This window comes from Ammospiza nelsoni, chromosome 13, assembly GCF_027579445.1.
Source record: "Ammospiza nelsoni isolate bAmmNel1 chromosome 13, bAmmNel1.pri, whole genome shotgun sequence".
NCBI classification, from domain to species: Eukaryota; Metazoa; Chordata; class Aves; order Passeriformes; family Passerellidae; genus Ammospiza; species Ammospiza nelsoni.
This window is the reverse complement of record NC_080645.1, coordinates 8,029,923-8,050,984: the sequence shown is the minus strand read 5'-3', so window position 1 is coordinate 8,050,984 and position 21,062 is coordinate 8,029,923. Positions and strand designations below refer to the sequence as shown.

Below are 21,062 nucleotides of genomic sequence, written 5' to 3'. Positions count from 1 at the left end.
AACTATTCCCATATTGCCAAACCATACTGACTTTAAACATGTTATTTTCATATACTTCCAGGCACTGCCCAATCTTCTAATAACCATTCCCTTGTTCAGGCATCTGAACAGCTCCTACTCTCATGGCATATGTACATTTTACTGAGGAACTAATCTTAAAAGGTACAAAAATACATCATAACATAGTTAGACCATTATTTATAATGTTCAAATCAAAGGACTCTGGCTTCACCTCAAAATTTTTAATTCAATAACCCGAACTGAATATAAATGCTTAAGGGCTCATATGATTTTTAAGGGGAAAATACATCAAACCCCAAACCTGAAGCAGGACTGCACTCACTTTTCTGTGGGTCAGAGTTTCCCAGCTGAGCCCTGTGGCTCCAGGCCCCAGGTTCATAGCAGAATATGTAGGGAAATGTGCTTGTTGTGTGTCTGTGTGTCCAGCTGCCATCACTGGCCTCTGTCTCCAAGCTCCTTGGACATTCTCTGGTGTACACACAGTGCAGCCCCAAAACAGACTCCACTTTATAGCACCATTACTCTGGGAGGGAGGGAAGAAAAGGATTATGCACTTCTTGTAAATGTTAAAATAATTCCATAAATCTGAATAAAATTAATTTTTTTCTCAGTGAAATTGCCTGCAACACTCTGCCATGCATATTCTTCCTCTACAGGATTATTTCAAAATTATGGACTCAGAAATGTTCAGCTGGATAGTTCTTGGGTGGCTGAGGTGCTCACTGAAGAATTTAAATGATGTAATAGCTATTGAACACCCCATTATATGGCTGCCTAATTAATGTGAATGATAGTTATGTCTTACTCACAGAAGATTATTTTACACGGAGGAAAATCTACTCACTGCCACAGTAGCCATTTCCATAGTTTTTATAGGAGCAGTTGCATTATGGCTTCATTGAGTAAAAGGTAAGTAGCCATCCTAAATAATGAAGATTGAAGCTTTAATAGTCCCAATAAAGAATCCTGCAGGTTTTTTATTTCAAAAATTAGAGTTTGATTGCAAGCGTATGATAATGAGAGGGAAAAGAGCACTGGCATGTGGAATCCTTTGGGCTCCTTGGGAACTTCCATTTCTTCTGTGCAGAAATGCAGGAGAACAAGGACAGCAAACCAGAATATAATCTTTACTTATCTTTCCTTTCCCTAGCAGCATGTCCAGGCTGCCAGGCTCTCCCTGTGGACAAGGCCATGCTGGGCTGTGCTGCCCTGCTGGCACAGCTGGCACAGCTGGCACAGCTGGCACAGCTGGCACAGCTCATCACCCACACCAATAACCTCAGATTCATGTGAAGAGCCCAGCTCAGACCCACTGGAATGATGATGTGCAGACCTAAGCCAGCCTTGCAAACCTGTCTCAGAACTGCAGCCTATTGCAGCAACTCTTTTTGTGAGGCAATAGCCAAGGGACTTGGCATTTCTGTTACGAGCCCCTATTTCCAGGGTGATATATCAGAGATTATAACAGCTATAAAAATTCAAATCAGATTTCAAACTTGGCATGAGCTGCCTCGCTTGGGATCTAATATTTTTTAAGTAAATCTTTACAGAAAAAGCTAAAAGTTTACTTGTTCCACTTGTTATTTTAGGTCTCCATTGGTACATAATTCTCAATCTAGATTCTTACACTCTCCCTGCTGCAGAACCCAAGTAATCTCTTTTCACAGCTTGCATTTTCAGAATGGCAATTCAAAGACAGGACAATTGATTTGACATTTGTTTCTCCAAACAGCAAACTTTCAGGAAGGGTTTTAAAAGAACTTCTGTTCCAAGGCAGCCACTTTTCTTTTTTTTCCTTAAGCAATAAAGCACCACATGTGTTTTAGCAAGTAAAAAGTGGCAACAACATTAACCTGAATTATGGTAACAGTGACTACAAAACAAGCTGGCTGGGGATTTGCAAATACAATATCCAGATGTCTGCAAAAGATCTGATTTATCAAACACACTCTGGGTGGGATTTGTACTTCCTAATAAAAGAGGTCTGTGGCATTTATTAATGGTAGTGTCAGTAAAAGGTGCTACCCTTGTGACATCTTTCAGAAAGGTGAGCAGATCCCTTTGAATAATCCACAGGATATGGAGAGAGACACAGACTATAGAAATTACAGCTTGGCTTCACCAATGAAACAGGATGAAACTGAAGGTGAAATATAGGGAGAAGGGAAAAAAGATTGCAGGAACTGGAGGCAGCCTCAATAGAAATCTCAGGTAGGGCCAAGGGGAAATCCAATGTACCCCAGTCTCAGGGACAGGTTAGAAACAATAAATATCAGCTATGGAGGTTGCAATTGTATTTTATCAGCACAGCCTGTGGCCATGTAAAATGCTTCCCTCAGTGTGGGGCCTTAAAAGCACCACAGTGAAAAGTAAAGGCTGTTTTCACCTCTAGTTTTGATCCACAGCCTTGCTGCTGAGGCTGTGATGGGAAACCCTGGCTAATTCTTACTTTAGGAATGAATTTTTTGCTATTTTCCCTGCCATACAGGAGTGCACTCATTCAAAGCAGGTCTCCACACAACCCTCCCATGGATCAATGCTGCATGCAGGTAACTTATCACTCATGGAGTGATCTTAGAGTGGCATAAGCATGGGGCCATTATTTTATGTAATATGTATATACATAATACATATAAATGTAATAAAATTACATTTATATTCCCTCACCTTCACTGCCACAGTTCAGCCATGGAGTAGTTTGGACTGAAAACTAGTGCTTTGTACAAAGAATTTGGGGTCATTTTATCCTAGGCTCACTATCCAGGGGAAAAAAACATACTGACATATGTACACAGAATAAAACAAGTAAAACACATGGTCCATAGTTTTAATTTTGTGTGCACAGAGCAGTGCCTCCTGTTTGCAATGAATTGGCAACAATAGCTTTAGGACAGCAGCTCAACAAGATAATTACCTTTTGTTCTGATTGCTTGTGCTGGGTGCTGTTCTAAAGCAGCAAAGTTGGGGCAATTCTTTAAGATTATTTAGAAAACCCAAGGTTTACCCAGCAAATGATAACACCTCCTGGTTTTGAACAATGCCTCACTTCTGATTAAAGCAAAATGAGTTGCTAAGGTGAACAGATTGAGTAACCAAGCCCAATTAAGCATGCGCAATGTGCGCTGTAACAACATTCACTCTTTGCTGAAGTCATAAAACAGCTTTATTTTCTTTTGACTTCTGGCAGCCTGCCTCCAAGAGCATTCATTCCTGCTTCTACCCAGCTAGCATTTCCACAGGATGGAGGATGCATCAGGAACCTGAGCTGCTTTGCCGAAGATGATGTTGCAGAGGGGAACAAAGCAATGCATCCTGCAGCCAGGAGCAGGAGAGCAGCACCTGCAGGGGCGCCAGGCACTCTGAGCAAACACCAGCTCCACCTGGGGCTAAACATCTGAGGGAATGTTTCAAAAGGCAGTTTTCTCCCAGCAGAATGGTTTGTAGCTTCAGGAAATCTACTTGTAGATTTCCAGAAGGAAGTCTAGGCACAGGTATTGGCTCTAGGGCACAGGTACTTTCATTTATTATTATTGTTGCTGCTGCTGGGTTTGTTGTTGCTTTTGTAGAAGCTGATATAAAAACGATACAGAAATCTCGCCTCTGTCTATATCCAAAGCAGCAACACACTTTGCTTCGGTACCAGAAGATGGAGCCACACGCTCACAGTTTTAAAGTGTTTTTTCCCCTCTTGTGCCATAAAACCCACCCAGGAAGCAGACAGTGCCTCGAAACTGCTCCCTTACCTTACATGAACTCGCCGTTCCAGAGTGTCTGTGTGCACAGCGAATCTGCTGCCTGCCCTACCCCTGTCAGCTGCCTCGCTCAGATGTTTCCATAACAACTCCATTTTCCTTGCTGCAAATATATTTTCTGAATTGCCTACCATGGCGAAATGAAATCGGGAAACAGAACCAAACTAAGCCAGGCATTTCCAACAGCTAAAATATCACACTCTTCATTTCCTCAGTGGAAGGATATACTCTTAAAGGGAGTCATAAATATCCCAGAACCACCAACACAAGATTCCTGACTCCTCTTCTTAAAAGGCCAAATAAAGACAGATATGATTTTTATTATGTGTCCTAAAGCTCAGGTGACACAACAGGCTAGGTCTGTGCTCTGCTGCAGTCAGAGTAAGGCAGGTATTTCACATGGCCAGGGTGTGCCTTTGCCCACCCCAACAAACCCCTGGTTCTGCTTCAAGACCTACTTCCAAGGAAGAAAAAAAAACCAAACCCACAACCCCCCCCAAAAACAAACCAAAACAAACAAACAAAAAAAAAATCACCACAAAGAAAAACAAAAAACAAACAAAAAACACCCCACCAACAGCATATTAGGGCATATCCCACCATCTGTTTGGGGTTTTTTGCAGTAGGTTTTGCAGCAGAACCAGCCCTGCCCATGATCCAGCAGCAGTGGCAGCCAGGGAGCAGTGCTGACCCCTCAGCTGCACCCTGAGCTGGTCAGGGACACAGGGCTGGAGCAGAGACATCCACTCTGCCTTTAGCCAGGGCTGTGCTGGCACTGCTGGCAGCCAGCCCCAGCAGGCACATTAAGATGAAAGGGCCTTTGTAAAGTGACACAGATCTGATGGGAAGAGAAACCCTTCCCTGAAGGTATTAAAGTCCATTAGGGCTCTCCTTTGTTGGCTGCTTGCTCTGGGTCAGCTGTGTGAGCAGCCACTCCTAGAGAGTCAGATCAAAGCAAGATAATGGCATCTCTAATAATGCCAGCAGAGATCTTTCAGGTAAAAATGCTTCTTGTTCAAGAACACTCTCAGATCCTTTTATGTCTTTTTCTGACCTGGCAATGCCCCTGGTTAGTACAGAACTGTTGAAAATACACAGGTTTAATTATTCTTTCAGCTGCTCTTTCAGACTGCTCTGAGGCAGCAGAAGCAGGCAACAGTTTACTCTCATCCATTTTCTCACTACAATGCTGCAACCTCTTTATAACAAATTCTCCATCACAACATTTAACACCTCTCTAATGGCACATTAAAAATGCAGTCAGCAAAGTATTCTATCAAAGTGTTCACAAAAAACAACCCTCAACATTATTTTTTACAAAATCTAAGTACGGGAGACGGCACACAACTTCCATAACCCCAAATGCAGCAGCAGATACTCACACATTGCTCCTTGGGGAGCCACCATGGGACAGGGAAAACCAGAAGGATGTGCACAACACAGAGTGGGGCCCACAGTGGGAGAGACTGGCAAGCGTCATCCTCTGTCCTGAGCTTGTAGATACCATGAGAAGGCTCCAGCACCTGGAACAACCAGAGAAATAGCTACTATTAATTCTCAGCTTCTATTTAAAAATTTGTACTTGCAAGATTGTCTCCATTCAATTAAAGGCAACCCAGGAAACAAATCTGAGGAAAATGTCATATCAACCCTTTTGCCCCCATTTACTTCAGTGCTGTGGCCAAAAGTCCAATTACAGCTTTGGCTGCCAGGACTTCTGAGCAGTGGCTCCATCACTCCCTGTATGATTTTCAATAAACATTTAAAAACTTGGATTTGCTTCCTCTGCCTGTAACATGGGTGGAGGAAAACCCGCAGCACCAGAGGTTTGTGTCCAAAAAGGAGACAGAGGAGTCCTGTAACTTTATTTGAATAAAGAGGGAGGCCATGGGGCATTTCCCATGGGGTCTCTCAAATTCTTGGGGGATGCAGCCCCCTCTTTATCCTAAGTTCCTGGCCACTCTTCCTCTCCCCACTGGCAGAGGTATTCTGAAGGTACAGACTCCCTGAATCCTCTACTCCATGCCCCCTGTAATACACACCCCCTTTATTTTTCCTTTATAACAAAACACTATTCATAACTGTATTAAGCCTTTGTTCTTTTTCTGTACGTTCAGGAATTTATCACGGCCTTGGATGAGCAGCAGTTTGTGTCAATTGGTAACATTTTCTAGAACTGATGGTTTCTTCCCTCCCTCCCTCGCTCCCTATCTGTAAGTCCCTGGCCCTATCTACAAGCAGATTCTCATGCTTTGTTTGTAAGGACACATTCATCTTCTTCTTTTCCCATGCAAACAACACTCAGAGTCCTTGGGGCAATGAAAACACTCTGCAGAGGTGCCAGGGAGCCCAGGCATTCCTCTCCACAAACTGGAAGGACTTTCACACCCTTCCCAAGCACACTCTGGGTGCCCAGCAGAGCAGGGGCCCTGGCATAGCTGTGGAAGTTTTCCCAGGGAAACTGCAGGGCTGGGAGACATCTCAGCCACAGCCAGGGCAGCCTGAGGCCAGCAACCAGGGTTTATCACCACAAAGGGGACAAACCATGCACCAACCAGGTTTAATCCCTGTCAGACTGCAGAACCCACAAGGACTCATGGGCACCCCCTGTTCTATGCTGCGTGACCCCAAACACAGCAGCAGCACTGCTCTCTCTGCTCTGAGAGCCATGGCAATCCCACACAAGGACAGCATTCCCCTGAAGCTGCCCTGGAATGGTGCAAGCTGAGGAAATCTCCAGGAAGAAGCAGAAAAGGCCACAGTGATGACTGCTGTGTCTGCAAGATGGATGAGAATTTGAATTCCTTTGTAAGGGACCAAACATATCACTTAATAAAAACAAGGCATCCTACAATGAACCTCTCTTTCCCATATTTATCCCTCTCTAAACACAGCAGTGCACAGATTATAGGAAATGGTTTTACATTTAACTTCAACCCCAAGTGGTAAAGAAACGGATTGTATCTCACAATGGAAATTTGCATCTACCATCATTTAATGGATGTTTTATACATGCTATGTACTACTGTGTTTTTATGGAAAGGCAAAAAAATTACTTGGGAATTTGTTTTTAATTAAGCAATAAGGCTCAATGGGGTACTGCTATCATGCAATAAAACCACTCCTGGGGTGTTGTGAGGCATTTGGTCCAGATGAGTGCTTCAAATCACCCCCAGATTGTGATTAGATGATTACTCCCTGGAGTTAATATTAGATGGCTCTCTCTAGAGTTGTCTTATTGCTATTATAAAAAGTCTTCAACATGGGGAAACTAAGTAGCTTTTGTGCTTGAAGAAGATGAAGTTTGCAGTTTGTGCCGTTGAGTGGCTGTGTGAGCTGTGAGGGTCCCATAGATCACCTCACCTATTTAGCATGCCTGAAGGATCATCTTGGGGCATTTCTCTGACCCAAACAGTTTTACCATTATGTGGCTTTCTCTTTTTTTTCTAGAAGATGGAAGGATATAAACAGCAAACAACTCCAAAATGAAGCAATCCCAAGGCAAGGCACTGAGGAATTCGATTCACAGATATGATTTACCAGCTTTATCTTTTTGCTGGGAATAATGAATCCTAATTGCTATTATGCTAATTGTATTAATGAAGGCTAATGCATGCAGCAGCACAAGAGATTCTCCCAGGTTGGGTCCACGAGGAGGTGCATGGCCTGAGGCATTTGTGAGGGCTCCCAAGCTAATGAAATCAAACAGCCCAAATGGTACAGAGCCAACCTGCAGTGCCTTCCCCCAGCTGCTCTTCAGGGGTGAGGTTAGAGATGAATTATGCCATTCTGGGAACAGATAAAACAAAAGCAAAAACAAAATAAATTTAAAAAAAAATTAAAGAAAAAGAAAACCAAAGCCTCCTGCATTTCAGTACTCCAGTAGGAGAGAAATCTCAGGAAAATGTTAACTCTTCCAAAACTCTCCCAAAAATGCAGAATGGCATCACCTGGACATGGACAATTTTGCAGAGCTTGAGCTGAAGTACAGAGCAGAATTCTCAGCTCCTCCTTTAGATGCCCCCCAACAGCAACCACAAACCTCCGATTATACAACATCCCTCTGGTTTCTCAACCAGACACCAATTTTTACACTTCACAAATTAAGGTGTGATCCTTCATACATCCTCTGTGTCACATCTCATACATCCTGCACCACACAGGCAGCAACACAATCTCTAAAAGCCAATAAACCTCTTCCACCTCAGGAGAAATCCCCAATTCCTCATTCAGATCAGCACCTCAGTACCTAAAGACCCAGCATGTCAATGGATGGGGATCTCAGCCAAGCTGAGGTTTGCTCTCTTGGTTTCCAGGATGTCAGCAGAACACCTTGGAAAAAAAAACCACATCACATGGCTGTGTTCCCTTGTATTTGAAGATAACAAAAGGAAACAAAGATTTCCCTTTTTGTTCCCCCTTCACAGAGCTCTCTGCACATGCACTCAGTGCATGAACCTTCCCCAGGCAATGGCAGCAGATGCCTTCCTGCACAAAAGACACTGATGTGGGGCAAGGTCCCTTACAAAGAGAAGATTTTTCCTTCCTGAGCAATGCACACATTCAGCCTGGGTAGCAGTTACAAAGGAAAGAGACCAAAGCATGTTCTTCACATAAATAGAAGCTATATCCATAGGCAAAGCAGGGTTCAGGAATGACACTCTTTTATTTGTCTTTGACTAATCAGTCAACCAGTCATTTACATCTTTTTGCAATAGCCAGTGATTATCACACTCTGTTCCCCACACTTTTCCCCTGTTTCAATATTTGAAATGGCTAATCTACCTCAGTTTAGTCTTTGAAACACTTGCTCACCAGTTATTTGTTCACCATGATTTATCTTGTGCAATAAAGGCACACTGAATAGGAGATCACTGTTCAGACAGAACAGCAGCAGTAGGAAAAGGGCTGAGAAGAACGTGCCCAGAATGGTCCCTTCTGCAAGGAAGGCTGGGCTCAGAAGGTGCAGCTCTCTCTCAGCATGCTGAAAAATGCATTCAGGAGCTTTTCTGGACACCCCTCTTTTTCCCACATTAATTTCATACATTTTGTTCTAACATTACATCCTTCTCTGCACTGAACACCTGCACCTTCTCACAGTCCTGACATTTTATATTCTCCTACTTCAGCTTTTCCCACCTTCACCTTTTGTATTCCAACTCCAGCCTGTTCCCACTATGGGAAGCACTGCTCAGAGAGGGGCTGCAGCATGTCAGGGCTCCTGCTCGTTCCTCAGTGTGTGCTCACCCCTCCTGCAAATCAGGAGAGCTCGGACTTCTGAGCTTCCCCTCTTGGGAGTCCCTGCACTGGGCAGTGCTTGGGTGCAGCCTGGAGACTCATCACCAATGCACTCAATCCACTCAGAAATTACTGATCATTATTGAAGTTCCAACTCTACAGCACTGCACTCATGGAGTAGGGAGCAGGGCTGAGGTCTGAGCAGGGAAGGGTGCAGCTAGCACCAAGACAAACTTGTAACTTTAGAATCTGCAAATGTGAGCGGTTTTATCATCCTTGCACAAAGAGCTTTTGTGAGGGTCACTGAGATTGGTGAGCTGGGACATGGCCCGTGGTGAGGCACATGGGGTGTGAGTCAGGAGCTCTGGGGGATGCTCCTCAGCCCCTGGGTGATTCACTCTGAGCCAGAGCCTGCTGCTGCTGGAGGCAACAGCAAATCACCCACTGCTCTGTGTCAGTGACCAAGCACCCTGTGACCAAATATAACTCTCCAAGAGTGGAACTCCCTGTGAGAAGGGCACAAACCCTCACAGTTATTAGAATTTATGCTGCCCTTCAAGATCCTGAGGATAAAGTGATGCACACACATAGAGCCTCTGTAAAAAACAAAAGCACTTTGATTGAGCATTGCTTTATGCAAAATGCAGAGCAGCAAGCAAAGGTTGCTTTCAGGAACACTTTCATCACTTGGGCAATCATTTTGCAGCCAGGCTCTCAAGAAACGGGTAATTTCCTGCACCAGGGCTGAGAGATGCCCTGAGGCACAAGGAGCCTCTCAAACAGGTTTGCTGGGCAGCAGCCTCAAGGCAGGAGGACCAGTGAGAATTTGGGAACTGGCACCTGAATTCCAGCCTGTACTGGCAGAGCTGAGCATGGATGTGACTTCTGCACTGCCAGACTTGGAAGCAGGCATTTCTGAAGCAGGCAGATGAGGCTGGTAGTGCCTCAGAGACACAAATCATTCATGGCAAGTCACACATTTCTGAAGAGGCTGATTAGCTGAACCCCCAGGAGCCAGACCAGACAAACATTCATCCCCCACCCTCACTCAGGACAGAGGTCACTCATCCCTACAGGTAACCTGGATGATGAACACAAGTTGCCTTACTCCTTCATTAGGTCACAGTATGCCAAGCTCAATTCAGTAAAATCTCCATTGCTAAAGGCTGTCTTGTCCACTGATTAAATGCCCCATGTAGTCAATTAGTTAAAATCACTGTCTATCCTATGATCACAGTGGGTTCCTAACATCCCAAACTGAATCTAAATATTGAGTTTTAGTCAAAAGAATTTTATCAAATGCCTGGGTTGTTTTTCCTTCTTTTCCAAACATGCACTAAACATACACTGAGCTGAGAATTTAACAGATGTTTTTGTTACTATTATAATCTAATCTTTTCCTGCAGGCTGTTGTAGTAATTTTGCCACTAGAAGATAATAAAAAAACATTTTCTCCCCTGCAGAGCTTACCTTTGGCTGACTCAGCTGAGCAGCTGCAGTTTCCTTTACTTGCTTTGAAATTATTGCATCCCAATTGGGCAAGATATTTCTGCTACTGAGAAACAAGTGGCTTTGGAGAAAATGCCAGAGGCAATCAGATAAAGTCTCTTCACCTTGCTCTAGTTGCTTTAAAAGCTGGTAATTTGGGCTGAAGCTTTTTCAAGTGGTCCCACAAATGTTTGGGTTTACAGCCAGGAAAAACAGAGCTCCTAAGCCTGCCTCTCAAATAACTTTTAAGATTACTGGTGAAACTCCCAGTTTGCATCTCAGTGAGGAATTCTAGCAAGTGTGTAAGAGCTTCCAAAACAAACAAACAAAATACCAACAGAAAGGCAGCTCTCAATTGCAACTGCTTAACACTGACTGTGAGCACAAAGTGGATTTTGGGGCTTCCCTTGCCTCATGCAACACTTGCCTGAGCACACCTCCACTTCTGACTGAAGAGAAACAAAAAAACCTCCAAATCCCAGGTGGTTTGGCCAGCCCAATGCTGTGTTTGGCTGATGTGTTGTCCAGGTGAGCATGCTGAGAAACAACAAGAAAAATAAAATATTAAATCTCAGTAATAAAGACTATTATTAGCATAGTTTCATTAGCATATGAGAGCAAATTCAGAATAATTTTAGCATACAGGAGGGAAAAAACCAGGTTCAGAGTAATAATCTGTGGCTGGTTAGATCTGAATTAGCCTGACAGCTAAGACAAATTCTGGCATATTTAGTTCAGTGCTTTGTCTATTTAGAGTTTACAGATATTTACAGTTAGACCTCGTTTAAAAACCCCCAGCATTCTGTAGAGAATTAATTTCTAAGCTGGGCAGATCTCCTCAGAGTTAGCAGCTCCACATAAACCAGCTCCCAGGTGTGAGAACCAGTCTGCAAAGGCAGACCATGTTCCTTGCACTGACAGACCATTCAGTCCCACAGAAAAGGGAGAAGGACTGGAAAGCCCTGATATATACATATATATATATATATATAAAACTTATATATCACTATATATATAGTGATAACCTGAATCTGTCCAGCCCAGCAGCCGCAGCCTCCCCTCGGTGCTGAGCTTTCTCCCAGGTTTTCAGGGGTTTCTCAGTGACCTGATGGCCCTCTCCGCAATCCCCCCTCATACACTGCTAGGCACTGAGCTTAGTCCGTGTCCTCATTTATCTGCTCATCTGACACAACCACAAAGTGTAAGGAAATAAGGACTTGTAGAAGCTCCCATGATTGCCAAGCACTTTAGCTCTAAAGTGCACCATGAGCTTCCCAGCCCATATTATTATTACCAAAGAAAATGAAAACCTGGGAAAAAAAATATTTCTAATACCTTGACAGGTCCATCACTTCCCATTAAAAATAGAAAAGCTATTACAGAAAGTGAGCAAGCACCTGAATTATAGATCAGCCCAGGCCTGGGGTTGTGTGACTGCACCTGGCAAGGGCCAGAGCTCGGGTGCCCTGCAGCACCTTCAGCACTGCTGGGGCACTCACAGCCTCTGCCCACCACCCTCCTGGCACTGTCATGAGTGGGTGGGAGAGAGGAATGCAAAAGATTTTCCTGCAATGCCAATTCGGTGTTAATAGAGCATTCTCTACACAGAGGTCTGTAAGTGTAACCACAAAAGTGGTGAGAAGCTGTGATCCAAGGCTTGGGAGCAGGTCTGGTTTCTGTTTTGGACCAGTGTAATGTGTAGTTCTATTTATATCCTTCTTCTTAACTGTGAAACGCCGGGGGTATTTTATCACTGAAACAATCTTTATACAATGCCATCTATGTGTACCCTTCTGCTGGATGGAATATAACGTGATTAGGGGGTGATCAAACTGGAAATTTAAAACTGCCAGCAAGCTGTGCTTGTGGGGCCAAGAGGAGAGTGTGCAGGAGGGTGCGGGATGGCAGCAGGGCACACACAGCTATGGGGCACACACACAGCCATGGAGCACAGGCAGCCATGGGGCACTCAGCCGTGGGGCACAGCCATGGGGCATACACAGCTATAGGGCACACAGCCGTGAGGCACGCAGGCAGGCGTGGAGCACACACAGCCGTGGGGCACACGCAGCCATAGGGCGCACGCAGCCATGGGGCACACAGGCAGCCGTGGGGCACAGGCAGCCCCCCTCACGGCCCTGTGGGGCAGTCCCAGCCTCGGCAGCCCAGCCCGGCCCCGGGGCGCCCATTGGCGGCGGTGGCGGTGGGCGGGGAGCGGCAGCGGGGCCGGGCCCTGGAGCGGAGCGGAGCCGCCCGGCGCGGCCCGCGGGAGCGTTACCGGGGCCGGCAGGTACGGGCCGAGCGGGGTTGGGTTCGGGCGGCGCGGGGCGGCGGGGAGAGCCGGGGGTTCGGTGTGGGACGGAGGAGAGAGCCGGGGGTTTTCCGCTGCCGGGCCGGAGCGGGGGACAGGAGCGGTCTGGCGGCTCCGCTCCGCCAACCGTCGAACATAGCGGCGAGGTGAGGGGGCCGTGCGGACTGCCGGCTTCGGCCCGGGGTCCCGCGGTGTGCGCTCCCCGTCCCGGGGATCCCGCGGTGTGTCCTGCCCGTCCCGCGATCCCCTGACGCGTGTGCGGAGCTTGCGGCCCGAGCACGGCTCCAGAGGGGAGGGTATGCTGAGGTTTTTAGAAGGGAGGGTGTGTTGGGGTTTTAGAGGGACTCCAAGTCCCAACTTTGCCCGCGTACCAAACCCGGACGCTGTCCCGCTGCGGAGCTGTAAGCGGGACCCCGCGTGGGCCCTGCGCCTGTCCCAGAGGGGCGCTGAGCTCCCGGGCGCTGCGAGGGACAGCGAGGGACAATTGTCGCTTCCCTGGCGGTCCCCTCGGCAGCCAGCCCGTGTGTGTCCTTGGTCACGAGTCCGGAGAGCCTCGGGATGAGTGCGGGGACAGGGAGCGGGGCACGGACGGGGTAAGGCTCTGCCTTGAGTTTCGTGGTTTTCCCCCTTCCTCCCTCCCTTCCTGCCCTTCCTCCGCTGCTTGGGCGCCTCTGAGCCTGGCTGGCACTTGTAAGAGCCACAGCTGAGCTCAGGCTGTCACCAGCGGGTTCGGTAACATCAGCCTGAGCTCCTCAAAGCCTGCCCGGCCGTCCCCTTGCTCTGGCCCTGCTGAGCAGCCGTGGCGAGACGCTTGGCAGCTCAGTCAGTCCGTGTCCCATCGGGACTGTCACATTCCTAAAGGCCCCCTGTGACAGCCAGCCCCAAAGTGTGCATGTGCTGAGTTGGGTTCCTCGTAAGCACGGCAGGAAGGGGCTTACCAGAGCCTGCCCTCCTTACCTCAGCAGTTACAGCGTGCCGGGAGAGAGGGAGAAGCGAGCTGAAATGCCCTCCGGCAGGAAAAGGAGAGGAACTTTGTTCTTCTTGCTCTAAATGCCTGCTCGGGCAGCTGCATCCTACTTGCAGCTTGGTGAGCAAGAGCTTATGCCAGCCCTAACTCCAGGAGAGATTTCTCAGGGCAAGGCAGAAAGAGGGATTCAGGAAAAGCTGCAGAGAGATGAGGCTCGGGGCATTCCCTGCTGGCAGCCCTCAGCAGTGAGATCTGGGTGTCATGGACCATCCCATGTGTGGTATGCGCGAGGTATGCAGTGGATACCAGGGCTGTCAGCTCTGCCTGATGGCAGGAGTGGAAGGATCAGGTGGAACAGCTCTCTGCATCGGTACACCTAAGCCTTAGGTACATACAGACTTGAAAAACATACCCCAGACTTGCTGACCCGTGAGCTGAAGCTGAAATGCTGTGCCTGGCAGGCATCAACATGGCTGTTTATAATCACAAGTGAACAAGCCCGCATTGTTAAGTGTTGTGGCGTGCTTACTTCTGGAGGGGAGTGCCAAGCTGTGGTTCTTTTCCTTTGAACATCAGTCATGTTCACTGCACAGTATTTGATCACATGCAGACCCAGCAGATCCTGATGGAAAAAACAACCCCAGAATTTGCCATGCTAGAAACTTCTGTGAAAAGCAGCATGCCAGAAAAACACATCTTGCCACCTTAATTTCAGCTGGGTAAGCTGCTGCTGCTGCATGTGGTACCTGGGCACATGTAGCACTTGCTAATAAGCACTGTGACTGTGCTGACCTGACACAGCAAACTTAAGCAAACAGGAAAAAAAACATTTACCAAAATGAATAAAATAGATTAGACTTCATACTCTCACTTTGTTCCAAAGGGAGAGGCTCTCATCTCCCAGGAAAGGAGACCATAGTAACACTCAGCAGCTATCTTTATTTACCAGATTCACAAAGTGCCTGCATTCCAAAGCCAAACTGTGGATTATTTGCAGTGAGTCACAGTATTAACATGAAATTGGGTTTTATGTGGTTGGTCAAGCTGAGCTCTGTGTGGAACTCGGGACAGGATGGATCTGGCCTGTGGTGGGATGTGATGAGTCAGCCCCCCAGATGGCTGTTTCTGCCCCCCCTACCTGAACAGGAATAACACAGAGTGAATTGTCCAAGCCTAAAGGTAGGCACTGTGAGTCCCACTCCTACCATTTTATTTTTTTAAACTTTTTATTATGTGTATGTGCTGTTCTCCAGTCACTTCTGCCCGAGGTGGAGAGAGATGGGAGGAAAACATTCTGCTTTTGCATCCCACAAAAACTCCTTCAAGAAATACCCTGAGCTAGAGCAGCCAACAATTGTAGTCTTAGCAGAGAAGATTTTCCCACAACAGAGTTGGCTTTTCTTAGGTTAACTTGTGGTATTTTAACTAGGGAGCAAACCAGAGGGTGGAGGAGTAGGGACATAGCTGCAGGTAGAAGTCTGATGTGTAATGAGAGCTCACCTTTGGTTTTTTCACACTACAGGATTGTGTCCAGCCCCTTCTCCTTTTGCTCCATGCAGTAAGTCCAAGAGGGACCCAGGTCAGTGGAACAGCTAAAGCTTTCACAGCAGCACAGCTTACACTCCTCTTTGGAAAGGATTTCAGGTTTCCTGGCTCTGTGCAGGCAGGGTCTCTCTATCTGACAAAATGTTTTAGTTTCCACTGGAATCTGGTGTGCAGAGATCTTTAGAAATAGAGACATGTCAAGTACCATAAGTTCTTGAGAGGTTGGGCCATGCTTCTAAACTACATAAAATAAAAGAGGCAGGCTAAGAGCTCCATAACCCAGCAGCACAAGGGAAGGAAACTGGTGGGACTGCTTTGGTTTATCCCATTTGGTGTGGCTGGTGCCCAAAGTTCTTGACAGCATATTATTGCATTCACAGTCTTTGCACACCAAGGATCCCAAGCTGTAATTTGAGTTTTTCCTGTATTATTTGTGTGCTCATCTTGCTCTTTCACACAGAAACTCCTCATCCAGGGATGTGTGGAGAGATCACATCCCAGGATAGGTGGGTGTCTGGGTAGCCCTAATCAGGGAGTTCGTGGACAGCAGTTTGCCCTGCCTGTGTGCTCTTCAGCCTCATTTGTGTATTTGAGAGGGAGAGGGTAAAAACACCTGGTGCTTATTGCAGCAGGAGACATCTCCTGTCCCTGCACAGATGCACTCAGGCTGATGGAGCCACGCTGGGAATGGAGGCTCTCTGCTCTCTGATGACAAGGGACAGAGCCTTGGCCCAGCTGCTGCACGTTGTGCCGTGGCAGGTTGGCTGGGGAGTGCTGGCAGCCCCTGCTGCTGCAGGCAGCCCTGGATTTCCCCTCTGGCCAGAGCACTCAGGGAATGTGAAGTGAGTGGATGTGCCCAGCAGTGCCCAGCCCCACCCGGTGCACTCCTGGGCTTTGAGGCCCTGAGGATTCACATCCCCGCTGCCGCTCGAGGGGCACCCCGAGGAAGGCAGCTCTTAGGAGCACTCAGCACTCAGTGAAAGCTGTTCCTGCAGGCTGGTCACTCCAGTTAGGTCTGCCATGGCTAAACCTTGTGCTTTTCACCCTAGAGAGGGAAGCTCTGGGAACCCAGAGGAATTGCCCAGTCTGGCTGCCAGATGGGTCAGCTGAGAGGTGCATGGTGTGCAGCAGCTCTGTGGTTTCCCTTCCAGCACAGCAAAGGGGTGACTGGGGGTGAGGAGCAAGGGTAGAATGTCCCACACACATGGGACCAGGCATGTTGTCATCCTCCTCTTCCCTCCAGCCTCCTTGGCAGCAGGGACTCTGGGCAAGGAGCACAGGGATAGCAGTGGAGAGCAGCTCTGCATGAGTGCTTCCATCAACCAGCAGCAGCAAGCAGGGTAACAGCACGTGGCCCTGTGATCTTGGAGCTGCCTTGTGATGGCTGAGGTACCTCTGTGCAGGAGGAAATGACTCACATTGCCATGGCCAGCTGGCCTTGGGCAGCACCCTCCAGCCTGCAAGGGGCAAGGAGAAAATCCACTGCCAGGGAGCACCTCCCTTAGCGCAGCCTGCCAGGAGCCAGCAGCTGCTTTCACTTCAGGGTTACTCTTACCTGGGTTTCCTGCTAGAACAAAGCACAGCACAGTGTCAAACCCCAGACTGAGTGAGAAGGAGGGTGCAGAGGTGTGGGAGAGATGAGTGTGCTGCATTCCACTTCCCCTTCAGCAAAGCTGACAGTTTCAGAATGACGTGTCTTGCATTTGGAAGCACTGTCATTCCTGGGATAACAGAGGAAAGGCTGAACTTCTGTGGGTTTATTCACATCATGGGGGCTTTTTAAATTTCCTTTTTTACCTTTTTTGTCATGCATGGAAGAGGTGATACCACAGAGTTTTCTTTTGCTCCTGCCTCAGCTCAGGCCCAAAGTGGAGCTGTGGGGGTGTGTGTCTGTAAGCAGTCCTTGAGAAGGCAGGTGTGCAGTCAGAAACAGGAGGTTTGCTCTCTATGGATCTGCATAAAATCAGGTTCAGATCAAGCAGCTTTTTTTTCTAAGGGCACACAGGGAGACTGGTAAAAAGCACAACCAGGAAGACCTGGCTCTGCCTTCAAGTGCTTGCATTGCTGTAAATTGAACCTTCTAAGTATAGCTTGGGCTGTTGCAAAATGAGGTCAGAAAGTCTGAAGATTTTATTTAGAAAGGTAACAAACTAAAGCCAGGAGTGCTCAGGAGATCACCTGTAGCCTCAGATTGCATCAGGAGCATCTCGCCTGTGCATCCACTGGCTACTCACCCTCACCCTGGTGCAGGTGTCTGCAGTTTCACCTCTTCCCTCTGTGTTTTCCTCTCTGCAGAGGGAGCTGGACATGATGGACCACCTTGCAAACACGGAGATCAACAGCCAGCGCATCGCTGCTGTGGAGAGCTGCTTTGGGGCTTCTGGGCAGCCCTTGGCCTTGCCGGGCAGGGTGCTCCTGGGAGAAGGGATTTTAACCAAGGAGTGCCGCAAGAAGCCAAAGCCTCGCATCTTTTTCCTCTTCAACGACATCCTGGTCTACGGCAGCATCATCCTCAACAAAAGGAAGTACAACTCCCAGCACATCATCCCCCTTGAAGACGTCACTCTGGAGACGCTGCCAGACACCCTGCAGATGAAGAACCGCTGGATGATCAAAACCTCCAAGAAGTCCTTTGTGGTGTCGGCAGCGTCCCTGACGGAGAGGAAGGAGTGGATCAGCCACCTGGAGGAGTGCATCAAGCACCTGCTGAGCAAGACGGGCCGGCAGCCGTGCAGGGAGCCCGCGGCGCCCTGGATCCCCGACAAGGCCACGGACATCTGCATGCGCTGCACGCACACCAAGTTCTCCACGCTCACCCGCAGGCACCACTGCCGCAAGTGCGGCTTCGTCGTGTGCGCCGACTGCTCCCGCCAGAGGTTCCTGATGCCCAGGCTGTCCCCCAAGCCCCTGAGGGTCTGCAACCTGTGCTACAGGCAGCTGCTGGCCGAGAAGAAGAAGGAGGCAGAGGCGGATCGGAGGCAGACGGAGCCCATCCCCTCTGCCACGCAGGGCTACGAGCCCTCCAGCGGCGATGAGAGCGACAAGTCTGACGATGACAGGGCTGAGCACTGGCCAGCTGACTCAGAGTTTTATACCTCACAGGTATCCTGGTCATCTTTCCACAGCTGACCTCCCTGGGAGCTGGTGGCGTTTATACACTCGGAGGCCAACCTCTGGCCTCCATTGCGTGTCCTTCTCGATGGTTTCTCTGAAGGCCGTGCCTAGGCAGGTGGGTCCTGGCCCCTGTGTGTGCTGTGAGAGCTGAGACAAGGTTTCCCCTCTGAGAATGTCTCATACAATGTGAGCACAGAGAGAACAGCTCAGTGAAGAGCACTGAGGACTGGGGCAGTGCCCTGTGGATCAGTCTTGGCCAAATGAGCTCACCTTCAGTGCCTTATTCTTCATCTCTGCTAAAACATCTCTTGTTTGAAATGGTTTGAGATTGGCTCTTGGGAGGAAAAGGAGCATGAAATCCCAGAGTTGAACACATTGGCCTGCTCACTATGTGTTCCTCTGTCACAGCAAGGGCCACTCTGGATGTCCCTTTCCATGAGCATTCTGAGATTCTCACTGCAGGCATGCCAGCCCGAGGGAATAGCTGCTCATCCCTGCACGGTATGGCCAGCACTGGATTCCCTGTGTTCTCAAGGCTGGAAACACTCAGAGAATGGTACTTGGAATGCAGGGAGCTTGTGTGGGGCTCAGTGTGAGCCTCAGCAAAGCATGGAGCATCCAGCTCTCTCACATGGAAAGAGGCCATGCCAGGAGGAGGGAGGGGAGGGCAAAAGGACAGGGAAAATGACCCTGAGCAGTGAAATATGGAGGGAGAGAGGTGCTGCAGTTCACTCAACTGAGTGCAGAGCCCAGATCTCAAACACAGGCAGTTATACCAGATTACTAGAAACTTGAAATCTCCAGCCTATCAGGTAAAAGGAGAGCCCAGGGAAGACTTGATAAAAGTCTGTAAAAATCCAGGGAAAAGCCCAAATTAAGATCCTGTGAAGTACAGCACTTCAGCTTCCCCTTCCGTCCTGTGCTGCTGCCCAAGGCATCAGATTCTCACTTGTGGGCTCACCTCCTGCCTTATCAGCCTCACAAGTCCAAAGTTAAGGTCCTTCATGTACTTCAAGGATGGGAGCCAAAGACTTTACAGTTTACTTGAGATCAACTTTTAAGTTCAAATTCAGTTAGAAATAAACTGTGTTTATTCAAGTATTCTATCATAATGTAGCAAGGGAGTAAATATAGAGGAAATCAGACAACAGCAATTGTTTTGCAGCAGGCATTTCTACAAACTCCATTATTACTTTTAGTATATTTTTAAATTGTGTATTTTGTGGTCTGGAAAAGCAGCATGGCTGGGAATACACTGCCAATGTTGTAAAATGTTTCCTTACCATGAGCTGTCACAAGGAGTGCATTGCTTGACAGGTGGCCATGTGGTTTTTTAAATTTCAGTTCAAGATAATTATTCTTACTCCTCTCTTTTATAAACTGCTACTGTTCCAGTGAATTTGTATCACTTGACTGTGTGTGAATAAAGATACTGCCAACAGGAAGGAGCCAGGAAAGCAGGACAATAAAGGATGTTATTATTGAACAAGGGTCTTAACAAGAGCTGGGACCCAGGCCTGGCCAGCCCAGCACAAGTGGTGACTCCTCTGCTGTGAGGAGACTCCTCTGATTTCTGTTTACTCCTTGAAGGTAAGGGCATCAATCCGATGTTTCCTTTCTGTTTATACCCAGTTGTTGTCTGACAGGCTTTCCCAGGTCTCCTGCAATCCCTGCAGTAGTCTGTATCAACTGGAACAGTCTTTTTCCGCTGGGGACACAGCTCAGAGTGGGCCAGCAAACCTTATGACCTAAGCAGATGTTTTTGGGCTTTATAGCAATAAGTACACTGAGTTCTGTTTTTTCCATCCCTCTCCAGACTTAGTTCCTAGCTCTGCACAGCAGTGATTGTTTTTACAATGCCTCCCACCCACCAGAAGGGTGTACATGCTATGCAAACAGAAAATGACCTTAAAAATAAACAGCCATTAGAGTGGCTCACGAGCCAAAAATAGCCCAGCTGCTGAGTGTGCATCCAATCAGAAATGCAGTGCAGTTTGGAACCTAAGCCTTAGTTCAGTTAGAGATCAGCTTACTTATGTGTTCGAAGGTCTTACTACTGCCAGCCCCAAAAGACCTATGAACTGCTTTTATGCTCTAATGAGGGACAGGCACTCCTCTAAAGAATGCCTTCTTGGTGAGCAAAAGCTTTTCTTAATTACAGCAGGGGAAAAAAAATCAGAACAAACCACCAAAAACAACCCAGCTCCTTTTTCTGATGCATGTTGCTGATGGCTTCTGGGGAAATGGACACATCTTCCACCAACTGCAAGCCCCAAGAAACCAAGCAGTTCTTAAACTTTTCATGCCTATGGTAAAAGGATCCTGCCCAGGAAAACATGGGGAAATTTAAACAAAGCCTCTCCCCCACTTCCTGAAGTTCTGTTGTGGAACTCAGCACTGGGATTAGAGCCTGGGGCTCCTGGCTTCTGGCCTGCTGAACACATGGGTTTTAAATCACAGGCTGTGTGCTGTTACAGTCCAGCCTGGAGTTTTCCAGCCTGATTCTATCTCCAGTGCATTAATAGGGCATTTCCTGATGGTTTGTGCTCTATTTTAGCTAAATAAAGGCCTTAGCAGAGATCCACTCCAGTTGGCAGCCCCACGTGGCCAGGAAGAGCAGCAGTGC

General features: G+C 47.8%; 1 protein-coding gene across 3 annotated transcripts; it reads left to right on the top strand.

The window, feature by feature from the left end:
• Window positions 1-12,733: 12,733 nt before the first annotated feature.
• PLEKHF1 (pleckstrin homology and FYVE domain containing 1) lies at window positions 12,734-19,925 on the top strand. Of its 3 annotated transcripts, none has more exons than XM_059481739.1 (2): window positions 12,734-12,789; window positions 17,618-19,925. In XM_059481739.1, exon 2 carries the CDS (start codon window positions 17,630-17,632, stop codon window positions 18,449-18,451), a length of 822 nt encoding a protein of 273 aa, XP_059337722.1. In that variant the 5' UTR covers window positions 12,734-12,789; window positions 17,618-17,629; the 3' UTR covers window positions 18,452-19,925. The 3 variants fall into 3 exon arrangements, with proteins under 3 accessions (XP_059337722.1, XP_059337724.1, XP_059337723.1); XM_059481741.1 differs by lacking the exon at window positions 12,734-12,789 and adding an exon at window positions 12,888-12,956; XM_059481740.1 differs by lacking the exon at window positions 12,734-12,789 and adding an exon at window positions 15,303-15,356.
• Window positions 19,926-21,062: the final 1,137 nt, after the last annotated feature.